Source organism: Penicillium pulvis (genome assembly GCF_028828015.1).
Source record: "Penicillium pulvis strain IBT 33274 chromosome Unknown contig_10_segment0_segment0, whole genome shotgun sequence".
Classification (NCBI taxonomy): Eukaryota; Fungi; Ascomycota; class Eurotiomycetes; order Eurotiales; family Aspergillaceae; genus Penicillium; species Penicillium pulvis.
Window position 1 is genome coordinate 1,489,633 of NW_026643071.1, and position 20,249 is coordinate 1,509,881.

General features: G+C 50.4%; 4 protein-coding genes across 4 annotated transcripts; 2 read left to right on the top strand and 2 right to left on the bottom strand.

Annotated features, from left to right (window-relative positions):
- Positions 1-1,900: 1,900 nt before the first annotated feature.
- On the bottom strand, positions 1,901-5,806 carry N7503_000591 (GAS2 domain protein; the record flags this gene model as incomplete). The annotated part of the gene is made up of 1 exon (XM_057060152.1): positions 1,901-5,806. One exon carries the CDS (start codon positions 5,804-5,806, stop codon positions 1,901-1,903), a length of 3,906 nt encoding a protein of 1,301 aa, XP_056927075.1.
- A 1,730-nt stretch (positions 5,807-7,536) lies between these two features.
- Positions 7,537-8,838, top strand: N7503_000592 (checkpoint protein HUS1 family protein; the record flags this gene model as incomplete). The annotated part of the gene is made up of 5 exons (XM_057060153.1): positions 7,537-7,579; positions 7,626-7,744; positions 7,813-8,617; positions 8,680-8,756; positions 8,812-8,838. 5 exons carry the CDS (start codon positions 7,537-7,539, stop codon positions 8,836-8,838), a joined length of 1,071 nt encoding a protein of 356 aa, XP_056927076.1.
- Positions 8,839-9,389: 551 nt separating this feature from the next.
- Positions 9,390-15,333, bottom strand: sec16 (COPII coat assembly protein SEC16; the record flags this gene model as incomplete). Its single annotated transcript, XM_057060154.1, has 2 exons — positions 9,390-9,940; positions 9,993-15,333. The coding sequence occupies 2 exons, from the start codon at positions 15,331-15,333 to the stop codon at positions 9,390-9,392; spliced, it is 5,892 nt and encodes a 1,963-aa protein (XP_056927077.1).
- Positions 15,334-16,078: 745 nt separating this feature from the next.
- Positions 16,079-19,899, top strand: N7503_000594 (aminophospholipid-translocating P4-type ATPase NEO1; the record flags this gene model as incomplete). Its single annotated transcript, XM_057060155.1, is given in 3 exon segments — positions 16,079-16,589; positions 16,601-17,872; positions 17,927-19,899. The coding sequence occupies 3 exon segments, from the start codon at positions 16,079-16,081 to the stop codon at positions 19,897-19,899; spliced, it is 3,756 nt and encodes a 1,251-aa protein (XP_056927078.1).
- Positions 19,900-20,249: the final 350 nt, after the last annotated feature.

A 20,249-nucleotide genomic window follows, 5' to 3' on the forward strand; every position in this document is an offset into this window, starting at 1 on the left:
ACCCAGTCCCCGTCAGAATTACCTAGTCCAAATATTTTGGAAGGCTTAGGGGGCCTCGGAAGTCGCGAATATATACGGTCAACTTCCGCTCATAGTACGGCGGAACAGTGCCCACTTTACTTATGGGCCGATACCCGGGTAAAAAGTCAGCGCATCAGTAGCTATCTGTGACCCCTTAGCCACAGCATCTACCGGTAAAACATTAGAATAGCTTTTGGCTTTTTCGAGCGACAGTATTAGGCGAATAGCTTCCTCTCCAAATACTAGTTTAGGATTCAGATTCATACCTTCTTTTCATTACATAGTCAGTACGCCAAGTGTAAGAAAATAAGTTATACATACAAATGATATTGCCTAATCCGGCGTAGCCCAAGTCCCATGGGATCCTATGGGATTCGATTCTCCACCAACTTCCAACTAGTTACCAAGATGCCATGGGTCCCGGTCCCAAATGCACAGGTCTACTCATATAAGTCAGCGTGGGGTCGTGCTCTATGCGCATTTTCATCCTGCTTCTCTGTTTATGGTAAAATATTGTGAGATAATACTCTATTATTAAAACTGTTAAAATTAACCAAAAGATAGTTACTTTATCTATTCTTTATAGTATGGTTTAGTAGAATAGTAAGGAATAATAATTAATAGTAGCAGTTAGGTAAGTACAGGCCGGTAAAGAAGAGTGAAAACCATCTATTTTATCTCTCCGCTACATTGAGGTGCCTCATTAATTCTTTCCCTGTCAAAAGTCACGAATGCGACTTTTGTACGTCAGATTCGGCCCTTCAGGTGAAGGACTGAAGCGGCGCCCGCTAGGGCGGCGAGCCGGCTAGGACAAAATCGTGGGCGCTAGGTAACCACCGTCGCATACATTATCTGTTGTATTTTTTGTTCTTGACAAAATATTGTTTTTTATGTGCTGTGAAGCCCACAGCCATGGTCAATCCCCAGTGTCATGTCAAAAAGCTTGAGAACAAGAATGCCAGCCAAGCCCAAGAAATAACCAATCGTCAACTACTGATGTCCAACCTGGTAAGAACATGGAAATCCTTTATAAGGACAATTACCAGGAAATGTACTGAATGACTTACACCAAAGTCCAGATCTGTGCACACCAATGGTCTGCAATAGGCCTCTCAGACCCGTTCTGCCCAGGGCTCCAAGGCTTGGAGTCTAGGTTCTGGCTCAGCCGTCTCGAATCGTGAGATACAACATCAAAACCCTCTTTGACTGTAGGCTTGCAGTCGAACGAGGCTTCTATCAATGGAGCATGGACGCCCAGGACACATTGTCTGATCATTGGAGTGGTCATGGAAGGCATTTGGCAGGGGATAGGCGGCGTTGGAATGAGTCGGATTAAGGGCGTACTTGCCATTGCCATGACCTGTTGCATGAGATCAAAAGAAACTTGATGAGCTAGACAACAAGATACGAGTAGGCATTGTAAATGGCTGGTAAGATCTTTACCGGGCAGGGATACATAAGCTACTTAACGGATAGAAGCCCCCACGACGCATTCAAGGCATAGCAAGATATTAATAGGCACTTTAATCTATTAACGTGTATGATAAGAACCTCAACAGGGTATCGAGCAAGAAGCAACAAGATATGGTATATGTACAGGTCGAAGTTAAAATCAAACCCCTGAAATAAAAACAACAAATTTGAAAATGAAACAACCAAATGTAAGTTTTTAACCCAGCCAACCCCGTATATCCAAAGTAAGATGATCAAGCCAGATTCAAATTTCGCCGCGCTGATGCAAATGATGCTGTAAGGAACATATTCCAAAATGTGTGCAGAGAAATAAGATGTTAAGAAAGGAAGAAGATAATCACAAGAAGCAAAAAGGTATTTCCACAGTAGACTCCGAATAACGCAAATGTCTCTCCTGGCCAGGGGATTATCTGTGGTTGCCCAGACCCCGAAGCACGACTCGTCTGCCCGTGCCACCTATACTGATATCGCCGATGCTTCGTACTTTGGGCAAAGAACGACCAGTGTGGTCGTGGTGAGGTAGATCATAGTGGTCGGTTTCGTCAATCTCAGGCGAGTGGTTTGAATCGAAGGGAGAAGGGTTGAAAGAGGTTGATCGACGGGTTTTTTGGAGGACATTCTCGACCCAGGCTTCGCCCTCGGGACTCATTGAGATTTGTCGCGAACGAGGCTTAGGGCCGGCGAGACCAAGGGGTGTTGAGTTGTCGTGGGATGGCAGAGGGAGTTGAGCAGGAGAATGGAGATCTCCGAATGAGTAGCTGGAAGACATTGAAAGACGACGACCTGGAGCTCCGGCGGATGGGGGTGATGTAAAGGAGCCGAGGTTTCCTGTCGTCACGGATCTAGGAGCCACGGCCTCCGACGCGGTGGAGTCGCGTCGTGATTTGCGCACGGTAAGAGAAGATGGTGGACGAGCACTGAGAACGGAGGCGGGTCGAGATGGGGTGGCACGACCAGAGTTAAGGGAAGGAGCGGCGGGAGGAAGAAGATTGGCAGCGGAAGAGTAGCCAGGAGACGAGCGAGTTGGGAGACCTTGCACTTCGACTCGAGGAGTTTCGGAGACCTTGCGACGGCCATGATGGACTACGTATTCGCGGAGATATTCGCCAAGATCTGCCCAACCACCACCAACTCGAACCATCACTCGTTGGCCGTCTTCGCCGACAGTACGAACGAATAACTTGGTGGGTGCGGTTTGGCCGCCGTGATGCAGATGGTAAAGCTTAACGTAGCTGTCCTCAGTCTTATGCGCATGTGACAAGCGCCTTCTGGCGGCAGGCATAAGCGTCAAAGAAGGAGCAGGAGTGAAACTCCGGGAAGGAGGGCCGTGTGGTGACTCGGAGAGGTATCGTTCTCGCATCTTTCGATCCATGGATGAGGAGGATGATGAACTATCCGCCTCGTTACTAGGGTCAACGAGGTGGATGCGGCCAGGGAGTGTGCTGAGGATAGAATTGATCTTTTCATCAAGCTGATCTCTAGGCTTCTTGGACAGCTTGTTCGGAGATGATGATCGAGAACCACTATCTATGAGCTCTGACTCGTCCTCTTCAACGTAGGAAAGTTCCTGCTTCTTGACTCCAAGACTCTCCAAGCTTGGATGGGCGGTCAGCCGCTGGCGCAAGCGCGCAGATTTGGGTTGGTCTTGATGCTGCATGGCCCTCCGGGCGGTATTTCCACCAAAAGCAGGCAGGCTGCGGTCAGGCGGGTTTGATGAAGTGTCACTGTTTTTCAAGTCCGATGCGGACTTTCCACGCACGAGAGCAGGACGGCGCCTAGGAACATGTGGAATCTGACTAGGTGTAGAAGAAACGCCAGGAATGCTTGAAATGACTGAGCTCTTCGACTTGAAGCGCTCGGGAATCTCAGGCACTGATTCAGTACTCAAGTCCAAGTCCAGCTTCTCGTTTATAAACCGCTGAAGAGGCAGGCTCACAGAGCGACTTGGTTGGAAAGCAGGATTGGCAGACATTTTAATATTTTCGAGTCGGCGAAGACGGTCTGCCCGAAGCATATAGTCACCACGTGGAGAGACAGACTTCGTAAATTCCCGGCGAAGTTCCCCATTTGATGATCCGGTGTGTGGCTCGGTTGGACGAGGACTAGCAAGAGAGCTGTCTGACAGAAAAGAGCCCACAGATCCTGTCGATGGCCGACGAGAGCGAGGCTTCGGGGAGCCCTTCTCGTGGCTTGAGATTCCTTGGCGGGACTTGGATAGCTTGATCGGGCTTTGTAATGGCTTCTTCTTGGAAGCAGCCTGCTGTTCTGGGACATGCTCTTTGATTGGCGCCGGTGGTGATGTCGCTCGAGCAGGCTGTGGCTTAGGAATCCTTGACTTTGTGTTTCCAGGTTGCTGGGGTGTGGATTTTGTTGATGAACCCTTGATCGTATCTCTTGATGGTTCAGCCGGGGTCGCTGGAGTTTCCATGGTTGGCATTTCTTCCTCATCGGTCGCGGACTGTGTCGGTTTTTCTACCGGCAAGGCCGTTGTCACAGTATTCGCATCATATGAAACATGCTCCGCAGACTTGGTCAGATCTTCATTCATTTCTTCCTTCAGGTCCGGACCTGCCTCATATTGGAGGCCCTCGCCTCCAAGCAGAGCTTCTTGTCTTGGGGCTAGAGGAGCAGTATCAGCAGTGCTGGACTCCTGCTCGCTCTCAGGCACATGGGGAACAGGCTTCTGGGCGAATGCATCCTCGTCTTTATGCTCGCCCAAGACAGCCGGCTTAGCTCCGGATTCTCGGACGGATGATGACTGCTGGGGCACAAAACCTTGCGGCGGGATGTTTTCTTTGTTCTCCACATCAGGCGACACCGGCAAAGGAATCCGAGATGGCGACTGGACTTCTGGTGTTCCAAGTGACAGGCCTCGGAGAAATGTTAATTGCGTTGGGGTTTCAATGTCTTCTGCAACTAGAAGATTTGATCGACTTTCAGGCTTTTCGCTGGTCTCTGTTCGAGGGCATGATTCGAGCACACTGCCGAGTGAAGCCTCGGGGCCAGAGGTCACAACCGTTAGGCCTATATCTACAGATGGCGTAGAACTTTGATCGGGCTGCTCCTGAACATGACAATTTGCAGAGTGAGCGGGTTGGAATGAGAGTCTAGCTTCCTCTCGGAGAGTCTCCATTGGAGCGATTTGGTCAGGCTCAGATTCAACGGGAGCTATGACTGGCTCAACATTGTTTTTCTTCTCGAAGACCTCTTCAGGCGAAGACTTGGATTCTTCACATAATTCGGCTGACGTAGACTGGTCCTTCGCGCGAAGCCATTCGGTGCGAAGCTTGTATCGCTCCGTTTCAACCACCCATGCAGCGAAGTCAGACTCAATACTTTCTAGATCATCAAGCCATTGTTCAGGCAAAGAATCATTTCGACCTTCCAACGCATCGAGAGCACGGTCCACCCGTTTCCCCACAGCAATGACTGCGGACTCGAGTTGGACATGTTGATCGCGTAGATAAGAGCTTGAAAATCGGGCCTCAACGTCTTCGGAAGCGTTTGATGACTGAATTGAGCTGCTGGAAGTATTCAAAGCGATTCTCGTTGACCGTAACTCTCTTAGAAGACCTGGGATGTGGCGTAAAACTAAAAGGCGAACCTCCCAGATGGTCAATAGATGGTTCAATCGCGCCAGATAGGGCAGGGCGCGTAGGATTGTGGCAGTAACGATGGCGGTAAAGTCACTGAGCTGTACATAGCTGAGCGGAGGGGGCACAGACACGGTGCTGGTCGAGGAGGAAGGGCGAGACCGGGATGGAATGTGGGCGTTAAGAACGTGTTCCTTTAATTCGTCCACATCCAAGCTATCCATTCCGTCGCGGATCTCTTCGATTCTCTTCTCGTATTCCTCCACCACTTCAGCTGGCAAGCTGCCATAATATATGATGCCAGTATCGGTCAATGGGGAGCTCGGCTCAACAAGGGATGATGCCGGAGGCATGAAGCCCTTTCCAGCCGCGGCCTCGTTGACTTTCGGCCACGCCCACGCCTGCACCTCCTTGTGCCAAAGATTAAGGTTACGGGCCGCTATGGCAGCACGGATGCCCAGGGCGCGTTCAGCAGGCGAGACTTGCGAGATACTTCGTGATAGGAGGTGTGAGAAGTTCCCGTTGGCCGGCACGGCTTCAGTGGAGGTGAGGGCATGTAGGGTCGATTCGGGAGAGAGATTACTGAGTAGAGGGTCGGTCTTGGGATATAACGATCCAGGAATTCGTTCCGGGGAAGTAGATCGTGAGTTGTCTCGGGAATGAGCGGGGGAGAGGCGGATGGATGGGCGAAGAGGGGTGACTTGTTGGTTAGCTGCCATTCCGAATGACAGGCTGGGCAGCCCAGCTCAACAAAGGGAGACACAGGGGATACAGGGAGCTTCAACCGGCTCCGGATGGCATAGGAACAATAAATATCGAGAAGGAGCAGCAGGCGGACGTAGAGAGCACTGACGAGCCCGCATGCTGAGACGCGATGCAATGGGAGTGGTTGGGTCCGGAGCAATTGAATTTCTCTCACGAGACTTGCAGGACGCGCGAGACAAACAGCGGTAAGCAAAATGATCCGTTTTAGCTTCACTTTTAACCTGAGTCTCGAGAGGTTATTCCTGGAATAAATATAAAGAAGAAAAGCAGTAAACAATCGGAATAATAATTGTGGTGGAGCTTCCAAAAGGGGCACGAAGTGGACCACTTCCGATGATCCGCGAAGTCTTTGGTTCGTGAATCGGATTGCTAATCGGCACGAACTCGCTTTAGCGTGTTTTGATATTCATAATGATCGGATTTAGCTGGCTTTCCAAGGTTATACCAAGTTTTAATCATTTTGTTCACATATTTCTTTGTGGGAAAATTAAATCAAATTACAGTCACTACATACAGCTAACATAGTGTCCTAAAATAGGTACACGTATGTCATGACGACTACTGAGGACCTATGAACCCCCCAAAAATGGAAAAAAAATCAAACAATCCCACTGCGTATAATTCATTCGATGATATGAGTTATGATCCCATCATGGCCCTTGCCTCGTTGCTGAATATGCTCGTGGACTTGAGATCGTTGCCGTGGTATCGTCGTTCGAAAGAAGATACATCACATCAATTCAATGGTAATATATTGACTTGAAATCATATAGCGCCACGCATACATCATATCAGAAGGCTTTCCAGTGATGATGGAATTTCAATTATCAATCGAGGGTATCATGCAAGGTACATTACAAATTGCAAATAGAATATCTTCCGTGACGATAGACTAGTGCCCAGGTGGTCAAGAATATGCAGGGATCACTCTGATATGCATCTTCCACCAACCCAGTCATGACGCATGACTGACTAAAAACATGAATATTTGATATGAGAAGTTCCTTTAGCAAGAAGAAGAAAGGGAGAAGAGGCCGAAATACTAACATATATTGGACTAAATACAGGGTCTGTGGATAGAGAGGAGAAAGGGATGTGCTATTGGCAAGGAGATGATACCTATCATAACTAGCAGAGTAGGTTGTCATCTCAGCCATGTAACTACCTATAGCCAGGCGGCTAGTGTATTTGAGAACGTTCTTAACGCTGAGATAGCATGCGAAGAATATGGCATTGCGTCGCATGAGATCTCTTCGATTACAGTGAGCTGTATAGACTCTCTCACCTCATTTCTTGTTCTTGTTGTCCGTTTACTTCTCCTCCCCAGTAGAAATTGACTCGCTTGAAAGACCTAGCCCTCCGCCCAGTACTATAATTGAAAACATGAAATCATCCAAGGTAATATGCCTGGCCCATGAGAACGGGGCAATACCCTCTAGATCCCCAATAACCATCACAAACAGCCCTTACAGGCCCAGAGCTGGATGGCCACCCTCGACCATAGAATTTACAGATCTCGTCAACCAACACACCCATCAGTGCAAAATAATAGATCGTTTTAGACAACAGAAGAATCACGTGTCGACGCGCCGAGTCGCGAACAAGATAACGATAGCGATAGCGATAAGAAAGTATCTCCACAATTCACGACTTGTTCCTTCCATCGACACATCTCACCAACACAATGCGTTTCAAGGCCCACTTAAAGAACACTAACGTCTTTTACAGTAAGTGGAATCCACGAAATAGACAATATAATACTTACAAAGGCAGAATTAACCGCCTCCCTATCATCTCTGGGCAAGATATGTTGGATGCGCCTAGAACACGATGTGGTGCGCTTCACCATCATCCCAGAGCAAGGCACCCAAGTATGGTCCCAGATTCCAGTTGTACGTGTCAAACCCATTTCATCAAGACCATTGGTAATCCGAATCAACCTTAACCCCATTACTTCCAGGAAACCATCTTTGACGAAGAGTCCTACGCATTACAATCTAACTCCGATGGCATCAACATTGAAGTCAACATCAGCATACTGAATCGTGCCCTCCGCTCCGCTATGGGTGCCACACACGCCCAATTACGTCTCACGAAGAAAGACAAATATCCCCTCCTAGCTCTCACGGTCCTAACAACCGAATGGACCGAGGGCAACATGGCCCTTGCGACGGACAAATCAGTTCAATCGGATTCAACGACAGGAGAGGTGATAGGGGGACGACGGGCCCGCGATCGCGAAACACGGATTACTCAGGAGATTCCTATTAAAATTTTGCACGAGGGAACCGTGGAAGATCTTCATGAACCGCACTGTCCTGATCCAGATGTGCATATCATTCTCCCTGGGCTTGCGCAGCTGAAAAGTATTTCGGATCGATTTACTAAGATTGCTGCTTCGGATGCGAAGGGTGGTCAGATGGGGGTTGTGGCGGCGGATGCGGCTTCGACTGCTACGGGATCTGGGGTTGCGGCGCTTTCTGCGAGTAGTGCACCCAAATTGGAGTTGAGTGCTAATATGCATGGGAAGTTGCGATTGTCGATTTCTACAGATGACCTGAAGATTGCAAGTTCTTGGTCTGGGCTTGTTAACCCGCCTCTGGATCCGGGTCATTTAAATCGTGACGAGTATTCGCAATTACCGAGTGAGCGGATGCGAGAGGTTGGTGATGATGATGAGTCAGGGTGGGCGAGGGTGCGGATTGATGCGAAGGATTGGGGTCGGGTGTTAAGTGTTGGGAGGTTGAGTCCCAAGGTGGTTGCTTGTGAGTTTGTTTTTTTCCGATGCGAAAGGGGGTATGATCGATTGCTCATCGTGACACACTAGGCTTCATTAACGATATGGCGTTGGTTCTTTACGTCTACCTGCCTGGTAGCTGGAATGGCGAAGAATCCTGCCTGACTGTGAGTACATGCTAGTCACTCGACGCGAACGCACTGATGATCTAATTTGCGCTAGTACTACATCAATTCATTTACGACATGATGGCAAATGACGCTACGTGTGATGGTTTAACATGATTTTCAAGGCCAAAAGCCGCGGTAACAATACCAGAATTCGTTATTAAGACAAGTGCATGAAAGTAAGTAGGCATGCTAATAGTGACCTTCAACTTGAAGGTATGAAGAGAAACAAGGATCATCCAATGTATACCGGAGTATATCTGCAGGACAAGTGATATACATGATGCAAGGAGAATCGTCCCCCTCGCTTCGCAGACGAAGGAATAGGCAGCAAAGAACAAAAAAGCAAGCTATGTGCAGGGCTTTGCGATGATAGTTCGGTCTGCAAGAAACTCCGGGGAATGAATGATCTGCTCAGTCTTGAAGACAAGCAAAACAACAAACATGCAAGATGCTGGGCGAGGAATGAACCTTAATCACGGGGAATCTATTATAGAGGGTAGGGACATGGGGCAGGGGAATACAGAAATAAAAAAAGGCATGAGGCATAATGAAACAAAGGAAAAGAACAAAGAAAAGATTTCAGCCAGGCATTGCCTGCTTAGACACCATTACAGCTTGATGATCAAATGATCATTGAGCCATGACATCAACATACCGACCCTTCTTTTTGCCTCGGACGGTGTTGGCACCCTTGCGAGCCGAGGGGGCGCCCAAAAGATCATCGATAGATTGGGCATGGCTGAGGGAAGAAGTAGGTCTAGGCGGGGTCGACGAAATGGCCCCGCTAGTAGAAACAGATCGTGGCATTGGCGGAGGAACAGCGAGTCCGGGAAAAGCGGGGCTTGAGGACAGATGCGCTGCATCACTAGACGACGATTGGGGTCGACTGCCAGATGCAGCGGACATTGGAGCAGGAGGAGGCGGCATGCTACCAGAGCTGGCTCGACTGGGAGGAGCAGAGCTTCGCGGAGGCGGGGGCGTGGCACGAACGCTAGCACTTGAGTTGGGATCCTTCTTGTTGACCCATTTCTTCAAATCATTATCGTAGTAGAATGAGCTCTCCTCGCCGAGCTTGGCTTTGATAGGACCGCCACCTGAATTGTCGGCGTCCTTTTTGGCAGCTCCGCCGAACCATCCACCAAACCAACCCTTCTTTTGAGCTTGCTGCTCACCGCGTTTGGCTGTAGTCCATGTTAGAAAAATAAACCAGTGAAACAAGGGAATGCAACTTACCATCCTCTTCGGCGGCCTTTCGGAATGCCTCGTCTGCCTTGCGATCATTCTCTTCCTTTTGGGATATCTTCAGGTTCGCTACTCGAGCCGCGAGATCATCATCGTCGTCACCGTCCATGAATGACTTCTTAGGCTTTAACTCCTCTTCTTCCTGTGGGTCAATTTCCTCTGGCGCAAGGTTCATGACTGGAGCGTAGGACGGAGGCTCATATGAATCAGGAGCAGCTGGGGGCATATAGCCAGAGTTTTCAGCTTGAGGCATGCCGGGTGGGCCTTGGTAATAAGGCGATTGACTGTTGGAGCCGATTTCCTGTCCGGGTGGCTTATAGAATAGACCATTCACTTGAGGTTGGGTCGCATCAGCCGGTGATTGCGTGGCATCCTCCTTAACTGGAGCCAAAGGCATGTAAGATTGCTGAGGCGGTGTGGGCTGGTAAGCAACATTGCCTGGTGATCCATACATTGGTGCCCCCTGGAATATCGAGTCCACTGGAGTTTCAGGCTCCTGTGAGAGTCTACGCTGTCCAAAGGAAAGTCCACCAGACACAGACCGCTGGGAATCCATCGAGGACCGACCACGCAAATTCTCTGGAGAGCCATTGGCCGCGTACTGGTTGGATGGAAGGTACCTGGAGGAACCAGCGGCTGGAATCGCGGCGGGGGGTATTTGCTGCGCACCAGCTCCAGGATAGGAGCCGTATAGATCTGACACAGATGGCGATCGGCTCACAGTAGGTGTTCCGGCCACATTGGCAAACGGCCCAAAGTCAGAAGTCTCACCTGCCTTGCCAGAGCCTGTTGAAGCTGCGTCATTGTCATCACCAACGACGAAACTATTGAACCGAGCCCACATCGACCCGGACACTTTCTCCATACTGGGCTTTGATATCCAGGATGAAGACCCATCGCTGGCAGCTTGACGCAGGCGCGCTGATAGCTCATCGATTTCAGTGAACAATTGCTGATGATGATAAGGCGAGGGGCGAGTGGTTGCCTTGAGAGATGTAGCAAACGCATCACAATAGTTCTGTGCCTCTGTCTTGCGTCCACGATCAGCAAGGTACTTGGCATGCATAAGCTTGAAGGCTAACAGGTGCGGCAAATTGGCTGCTGGGGAATTGCTAAGCATAGATGTGGCAAACTCATAGATTTCAGTCAAGAGGATAGAGTCGTCATCCAGCAAAGAACAGGGAAGGCGTTGGTGGTCAGCACCAAGGAGCACAATGTTTGCCTGTGGATCGTCGGGACCACCGAAGACAGCACCCCGAGAGAAGATGAAGCAAATGTGGGCAGCCTCCGTACGGCCATAAGAGGCTAATAGGTTTCCAAGAGCTAGCAGAGCTTGATGATCCTCAGAGCTCCGGTTACTCAATACCAGACCAAGAGTATCTCTCCAGCTCTCGAGCCCATCGAGTGCATTCTTAGAGGCACCCTGACCATCTGCTTTGCTGATCAAATGATGACCAGCCCGGGCAGATGGTGGAACAAGCTCGTCGATACTCTCCTCAACATTCCCGGCGAAGATTTCATAAAGAGCCGCAATCGACTCAGTATTGCCTCCACTAGATCGAACCTCACGTCGGACAAATTCCTGAACAACCTGCTTCCAAATAGTCTTCTCCATAGTAGAAGCAATCACCATCGCGTGGCCCCAGAGGCGCCGATCGACAGCGGCCCAAACAGCCTTCTCTCGCTCACCAAGCAGCAGATGATTGCGGAGCTCCTCACTCCACTGAGCATCGACAGCATCTGGCTGAGACGGCAGACCAGATGCCCCAGAGCCACATGGCGTCGAGAATGAGTTCCCATAAGAGCCCTCGGGTTGAGGGTCCGCAAGATTCGGGAAGATGGCCTGGCGCAGAGATTTCTGAGCTTCAGGTGATCCTTCAAAAGTACCATCACTCTCGACCAAAACCTTCGTGACCTTCCAGAGTAAAATCTTCTCTTCGTGGCGCTTCTGGACATCAGGTTGCTGCGGGTTGAAGCCAGGTGTTTCCTCATTTTCGAAAGCTGCGATCTTGCTAGACAGCCATGCCAGGACATCCTTCTTCTTGGATTTGGCTTTGAGAGGTCCAGGATGCGGCACAATGGTCTCGCCAGTCGGTAACCATGCATCAAGCTGAGAATGCCTAGGTTCACCAAGCGTAGGCTTTATCATGGGTGTTGCTACACCGGCAGAGTAACGAGGGATATGCTTGGGGAAGCACGACACCACAGCTCCGCCAAATCCAAATTTAAATATAGGAGCACCCTTCCAACGTTGCAGAGGATCTTGCTCTTGACCATCAGTAGGAGCAATGAAATCAAGCTGCTGAGAAACTCGAGAAACAGCCCGAGCACGGCTTGCAGCGGCTTGCTGAGGTGCATACGGGTTTGCGATTTTGGTCGGTGAGCTCGACCCGTGCACCGAAGCAGGACGAGGTAGTGTGTCAAGGGGTGGTACAAAAGCTCGCGGGCTTGTCAGTTGCTGACCAGGGGACTGAGTCTGAGATCTGCGAGGAGAAACAACTTCGGGTTCATTTGGTTGGGCATAAGGTTGAACATCGGCGGCAGCAGGAGCAGGGGCAGGAGCGTAGGTATTGTTTGGTGCCATACGTTGAGTAAACTGGTTCAAGTACTCCTGAGGTGCATACCGGCCCTTCTGTTGCGGACCACCTGGCGGACTTCCGGCTCCCTGGTTCACAGCATCGGTAGAACCATTAGGTAGCTGCGGAGCATAGAGCGACCCTTGGTCAATACTGTGACGCTGACGAGGAGGGGATAAATCTACAGAAGGCTGAAGGGAAGGCGGCAGCTGCTGCTGAGCACCGTCGGGTTGATAGGAGACCTTTTCGTGGTAGGCCAGAGGACTTGATGTACGGGGTTGGAAAGGCAGATTAGCACCTTGACCAGGTACACCAAGCGGCTGAGAGGCATAACGGTTGCGACCAGCTGACGAAGGCGGAGGCGCAGGCGAGTATCTTGGTCCCGAAGAGGGTTTCCCCGCATGCTGCAGAGAAGGAGGCATAGGAGAATACCTGGAAGCCGCAGGAGGACCAGGAGGAGCACTCGAGGCCAATGTTCCAACGGGACCATACGGATCCAAGAGCTCTGGCGGCTGGAGCGAAGGCTGAAGAGACGGGGCGCCAGTGGAAGCCGTTGGAGGAACAGGCGCTGTAGCTGGCAGGGGCGCATATGGGCTCTGGGACCCCGCACCGACTGATGAACCAGCCATCGCGGGACCGGTGGGCCCTGGAGTATACCGCCCCGAGCTGGCAGGTCTAGAGCGTGGGGGAGGCAATGGAAGTTCCTCAAAGAAGTTCTTCGGCGCCGGCGGAGGAGCGGCTGCCACAGACCCGACAGCAGCTGTGGATGCAGGGGGAGGAGCAGCATAAGAAGTAGAGCGTTGCATCGTGTTACACCCTGGAGGTGGTGGCGGCGGCATACTATTGTCCACCTTCGGAGGGGTAGGCTTATGGGTGAGAACAGGCCGCCGAGGCACTGACAAGTCATCGGGAAGATCATAAGGAGATTTGTAACCTTCTTTTGACCGTTCAGCAAAGCTTTCTCCTCTGCTAGTGACTGGATTGGGCGGCTGTTGGGTATAGTATGGCGGAATGCTCGCGTTTGTAGGAGGAGCTCCTGGGAATTCCACACCTCCTACCAGATCCGCCGTAGACGGCTGATGAGGTGCATATACACCAGGGATGAGCCTGGGCGGAGTTTGCCGCTGCTGAGGTGTCTCGAACGGACTATTCAAGCCAATGGCCATTGGGCTTTGTGGGACATTATGGGTAGGCCCCGTGAGATCTTCTTCCATATCATCGTCCAGATCCAGTGCGGCTTCCCAGCGAGCTGCAAGGTCATCTTCCTCTGCATCGCTCAGCTCCGCCTCCCACCTTGCGGCAAGATCATCCTCCGAAGGCGCAGGCAGGCTAGAATGTGCTTGAAGCTCCTGAGGTTCAGAAGTCGCGGCCTTGATAACATCTTCGAATTGCGCCGCTGCCGAGATATCGCTTGTCGGGGAGCTGACATCAAACCCAACTGATTCCAGTACCTGAGACGTGCTCTTGCGAGTAAGATGGAAAGGCTCTGCATTGGCGCCCGACGGTTTGACAGAGCTGAAGAAATCTTCCGCATCATCATTGTCATTGGCAAACAGATCCTTCGTCACATTATCGTCGTGCCCTGCATGTTCTGGGAAAGCTTGGCTGTCTTCTTCTAATAAGGGGACACCCTCTTCAAACCTCGACTCCGCTTCTGGTGCAAAAATGGGTTTGGTCTGGGTTTTAAGTTGGTTGAAGAAATCATCGCCATCGGAATCCAATTCCCCGTCGCCTTGATTTGCCCAGATACCACTGCCATCTGCACTTACATCCGCAAAAGGTGTGTCGAAAGTCACTTCCATGGGAGCAGTCGACTGTTCCGACTCCTCGACGATCATTTTATCTCGGAATTGATTGTCTTCTTCAAACGAGGGCGCTTCCTGCTCCGTCGAGGGCGGTGCGGGCCATGAGTCTACCGGGAAGGACTGTGTCACCTCTTGAGCAGCTTCGCTAGACGCGACAATCGCTTCAGCTGGGTCAGCATCTGGTAGAATAGGCGTGGACTCGACATTGTCAGAAAGCAAAGCGGAAAAGTCGTCTGGCCCCTCACTGGACTCGAACACTGCGGCAATAGACGAGGGTTCTGCTGGGATTGTTTCGGGTTGCGGATGCTCAGTTGGTGCTTCTGCGGCCGGCTGAGATTCCACCAGAGGGGCTTCCACGGGTAGAGTTTCAACAGGCGCATATTCACGAGCGGCTTTCGCTTCAGGGTCTTGTGGTTGATCTAGAGGTTCCTCCACTACCGGCTCTTTCGTCAACAGCTCCGAGAAGTCCACTGAGTCTTCATTCGATGCAAAGATCCCATCAGGTCCAGTACTCTCTATTTCCAGGCTTTCAGCGGTTGTTGGGGGCTCGGGCTCGCTAGGCTCGGATTGCGTTATTTGACTATGGTCGGTGGAGGGTTCGGAATGAGCGCCCGAGGTGACAATCGCGCTAGCATCATCTGCATGGTCAAAAACCGCTGGGCTGACATCGTCCGCGGTGTCGTCGGGGGTCGGGTGCACAGCCGCTAGAACAGAATCCAAGGACGTAGGCTGCGGTTGGGCAGCTGGTGTATCCTCAGGCATATCCCACGCAGAATAGTCGTCGTCACTAAGCGGTGATTTTAAGCTGGACTGAGGAGGTTCTTGCGCGTTGTCTGCGACTAGTTTATCGGACGAAGCAGCTTCGGTTGCAGTCGCCGTAAAGCCACTTTCTGGTAGCGATGCCGGATTCCAGGCACCAGTGGCCGCGCCAGGTGATATTGTTTGGGCCATGATCTGTTTATCAGGCCCTTGATTTTCGACTCGGTTCGAGGAGTTCGGAGGTTACCTGACACGTCTCTCCAATGACGTTCAGGGTCAACAATCCCAGCAAACAGAACAAAAGCGATATCAAAGTTGAAAATCCATTAAACGGCGTAGGGCAGGCGTCAAAGAGGAAAATATGATATTAAATTAGAAAGAAATAAACCATGAATGCATCAAGTTGCCGGACAGCCAAGAAATGAATAAGGATGAATGTCCCGAAGTCGCGACGCCCCCAGATTGACTTGCTCTCTGTTATTGGCCCCATTTGGGGGCCTGACTCAGCATCGCTATGCACTGCGAAGGACAAACATTCTTCCGAATTGAACACCGTTGCAGTGCAACACGTGATGCTATTTATGCATGATTATGTAAACAAATGACATAACCTCCTCCTTATGCAGTCAGGTGATGCTGCAGCATCATGGGCATCAGGCAGTCGCGGTGCTTAAATTATTTCCCACGATTCAGAGGCAGGAATTGATTACCATTGAGAACCACCGATATACCAACTTTTTTTTCCTCTGCTATCGGAACTCATTCTACAGGGCTCCCTCGAACCCCTTGAAGTTCCATTTCGTCCCCACTATGCTGCCGCGTCACTTCAATGCCGTGTGAACCGCCGATCTCAAATCCTTTATTTGTCCACACGCGATAACTTGGATCTCAGCTCATGACCAGCCTACTGTGAGGCTCGAAGGGCATCACGATAACGATGCCTTCTTCACCCGACTATCTTCATCCCTTGCGAACAGACGACCCCGATGACTTCGACGGATCCGATGACGACTTGGACCTTGAGGAGCTGGACCCCAACACAGCGCCAACACAGACAGATCGAGTCTCTCGAGACTATGCGAGTCGCTCACGAAACTATGGACCAGGAATAGCACTGAGAAATCTGCGAGTGGGCGTGGGTAGTCGTTGGCGGCGAAGTGCGTCTGGTCATAGGGACCTGGAGGAAGATACAGCTGCGCTGTTGGAAGAACGGGGTGAGGATGGGATTCGCCAGTCAAATGGGAGCTCTCGAAACATGACGGATGCTGATGCGCCGCTGCTGGATCGGCGGGGCTCTATCCGTATGTTCAATGACGAGGAACAATTTGAAAGGAGCCGGCTACGGCTGCCTAGTTTCAAAGGCCTAGGATTTCTACAAAATATGTTGGATCGGCTACGAGGAAACGATACCGACAACGAAAACGCGCCTCCCCGAGGAGTTCTTGTCGGTCAGCATCAGTCCACCAAATACCCCCTAACATCGTCTCCAACGCCAAATACACACCATGGAGCTTTCTGCCGCGAACCTTGTACAACGAGTTCTCCTTCTTTTTCAACATATACTTCCTTCTTGTGGCACTTTCACAAGTTCTTCCCATGTTGCGAATCGGCTACATGTCATCATATATTGCACCTTTGGCCTTTGTGGTTTCTATCTCGTTAGGCAAAGAAGCACTGGACGACATCGGGCGACGACGACGGGATGCTGAAGCAAATGCGGAAGAATTTACAGTTGTCTCCCTCGAGAGAAATGCCATGGACATGATCAAGAAATCGCGTGACTTGAAGGTAGGGGACGTCCTTAAGGTTCGAAAGAACCAACGCCTGCCTGCGGATGTGGTAATCCTTAAGAGCGTTTCGAATGACTCGGGCCCATCTCGCCAACACTCGTTAGAAGGACCTGCCGCTGGAGCATCTGCCGATCTGCTTGACGCGGACCACGAGGCCTCGGGGCCGGCCGCCGATGCCACATCCAACCTTGTTGAGGCTTCGTCCGCCAGTGACACATTCATCCGGACCGATCAGCTAGACGGCGAAACTGACTGGAAATTGCGTGTTCCTTCTGCATTGTCTCAATCACTCTCGTTCAACGACTTCACTCGACTAAAGATTACTGCGAGTCCTCCTGACCAGAGAGTCAACGAATTTGTGGGCACGATCGAACTTGGACCCCCAACTGGCTTTTACGACGCTCATGTGGACAAATCATCCAGTCAATTGCCAAATGATCCAGCTCAAGATGATGATAGCCAGAGGTCTAACTCAGCACCCTTGAGTATCGACAACACTGCGTGGGCTAATACAGTTCTGGCATCTAACACAATCACATATGCTGCTATCATCTACACCGGATCTCAAACACGCGCTGCTCTTTCCACTTCCCCTTCGCGATCCAAGGTAGGCCTGTTGGAATACGAGATTAATAACCTCACCAAAATTCTGTGCATTCTTACTCTTGCCCTCTCCATCGTTTTGGTAGCGTTTGAAGGGTTTGAGCCAACGAATGACAAGGTGTGGTATGTTGCTATAATGATCTACTTGATTCTCTTCTCAACCATTATTCCGATGAGTCTTCGAGTCAACCTGGACATGGCCAAGTCTGTTTACGGCCGATTCATAGAGCGTGATAAGGATATTCCAGGCACTGTTGTTCGGACCAGTACAATTCCGGAGGATTTGGGGAGAATAGAGTACTTGCTCTCTGACAAGACAGGGACTCTGACCCAGAATGGTGAGTACCACATACCTCTGTTACAACCAATAAATCACTGACCCTTTTTTGCAGAGATGGAATTGAAGAAGATCCACGTTGGTACTGTATCCTATGCCAATGAGGCAATGGATGAGGTTGCATCTTTCATCCGCCAAGGCTTTGCCGGTAACGCTTTGACGACTCCTTCGACTGTGTTTGGAAACCAGGCTGGCCAAGGAGCTGCACCTCGTACACGACGAGAAATTGGCTCTCGAGTCCGAGATCTCATTTTGGCCCTTGCTCTCTGTCACAACGTCACACCGACCACCGAGGAAGAAGATGGTCAAAAAGTGACAAGCTATCAAGCATCATCACCGGATGAAATCGCAATTGTCCGATACACCGAAGAGGTTGGACTGAAGCTATCCTACCGTGACCGACAAAATGTTGTTCTCGAATCCACAGACTCCAAGCAAGTGGTGGTTCGTGTTCGCATCATGGACATATTCCCTTTCACATCTGATAGCAAACGAATGGGCATCATTGTGCAATTCGAGCAGGGTGAAAAAATATCCGAAACAGAGAGCATATCGGACCCGGAGATTTGGTTTTATCAAAAGGGTGCAGACACTGTCATGTCATCAATTGTTGCGACGAATGACTGGCTTGATGAGGAGACTGCAAATATGGCGCGTGAAGGTCTTCGAACCCTGGTTATCGGACGCAAGCGTCTCTCGCTTCAACAGTACCAGGACTTCTCCGCCAAGTATAAGCAGGCATCTATGTCCTTTCAAGACCGTGACGCTGGCTTGGCCAAGGTTGTCGGTGAATACCTGGAACGGGATCTGGAACTGCTTGGTGTGACTGGTGTCGAAGATCGCTTACAACGTGATGTTAAGTCTTCCTTGGAGTTGATGCGCAATGCAGGCATCAAAATTTGGATGTTGACCGGCGACAAGGTTGAGACGGCACGATGTGTTGCCATTTCTGCCAAGCTGGTATCCCGGGGTCAGTACATCCATACTGTTTCGAAAGTGACAGACAAGTCTGCCGCCCAAGAAGCACTTGATTTCTTACGCAACAAAACCGACTGTTGCTTGCTGATCGACGGTGAATCGTTGACGTTGATGCTTGGTCCTTTCCGCACTGCATTCATTTCTGTTGCAGTGCTTCTTCCTGCAGTAATCGCATGTCGATGCTCACCGACACAGAAAGCCGAGGTCGCCAACTTGATCCGTCAGCACACCAAGAAGCGTGTTTGCTGTATTGGCGACGGAGGTAACGATGTGTCCATGATCCAAGCTGCCGATGTTGGAATTGGTATTGTGGGCAAAGAAGGTCGTCAGGCGTCTTTGGCTGCCGACTTCAGTATCACGCAGTTCCATCACTTGACCAAGTTGTTAGTTTGGCATGGCCGAAATTCATACAAGCGGTCCGCAAAATTAGCACAATTCATCATGCATCGTGGTTTGATCATCAGCGTATGTCAAACAATGTATAGCATTGCGGGACATTTCGATCCCAAGGGTTTATTCATTGATTGGCTCATGATCGGCTACGCCACTGTCTACACCAACGCACCTGTTTTCTCACTTGTCTTTGATCGAGACGTGGATGAGCGGCTTGCCAATCTTTACCCAGAGCTATATAAGGAGCTGAAGACCGGCAAGAGCTTAAGCTATCGTTCGTTCTTCACCTGGGTCCTTATCTCGGTCTACCAGGGAGCTGTCATCCAAGGCCTGTCCCAGATATTATTGGACACCATCACAGGTCCTCGTCTGATCAGTATCTCCTTTACAGCCTTGGTACTTAACGAACTGGGCATGGTGGCAATTGCCATCACTACTTGGCACCCACTCATGATCATATCCCTACTAGGCACACTGCTCCTGTACGCAGGCAGCGTTCCTTTCCTTGGGGACTACTTCAATCTCAGCTATGTCATTACCCTCGACTGGCTTTGGCGTGTTGTTGCCGTGCTAGCCGTTTCATTGGTACCTGTATGGGCTGGCAAACTCATCAAGCAGTCTGTGAAGCCCCCTAGCTACCGCAAGGTGCGTGGCTGATCTGTTTGGATAGATCTACGGTTTTGCTTTTGGCATTTTTTTTTTTTACTGCCCCTTTTCTCATATCTTCTTCTCATATGGCCACGGTAGAATACCTGGCTATCCTGTATATCTACTCCAAGCGTTATTGCAAAGCGCATCAGGCGTTGAGACATGAACCTCTTTTTTCTGATCTTGAAAGATACCTGGTCTTCCTTTTCTTTATCTAGAACTCTCCCATTACGAAAGTAAACAAGATTTTCCACAACGCAACTGTAACTCGTTACTATTTGGTTTCCTACGCTACTTTCTAGTTAACTCCATTGAGCTTAATAGGTCATAATATCATGCCCTACTGTTCAGCTTCGAAC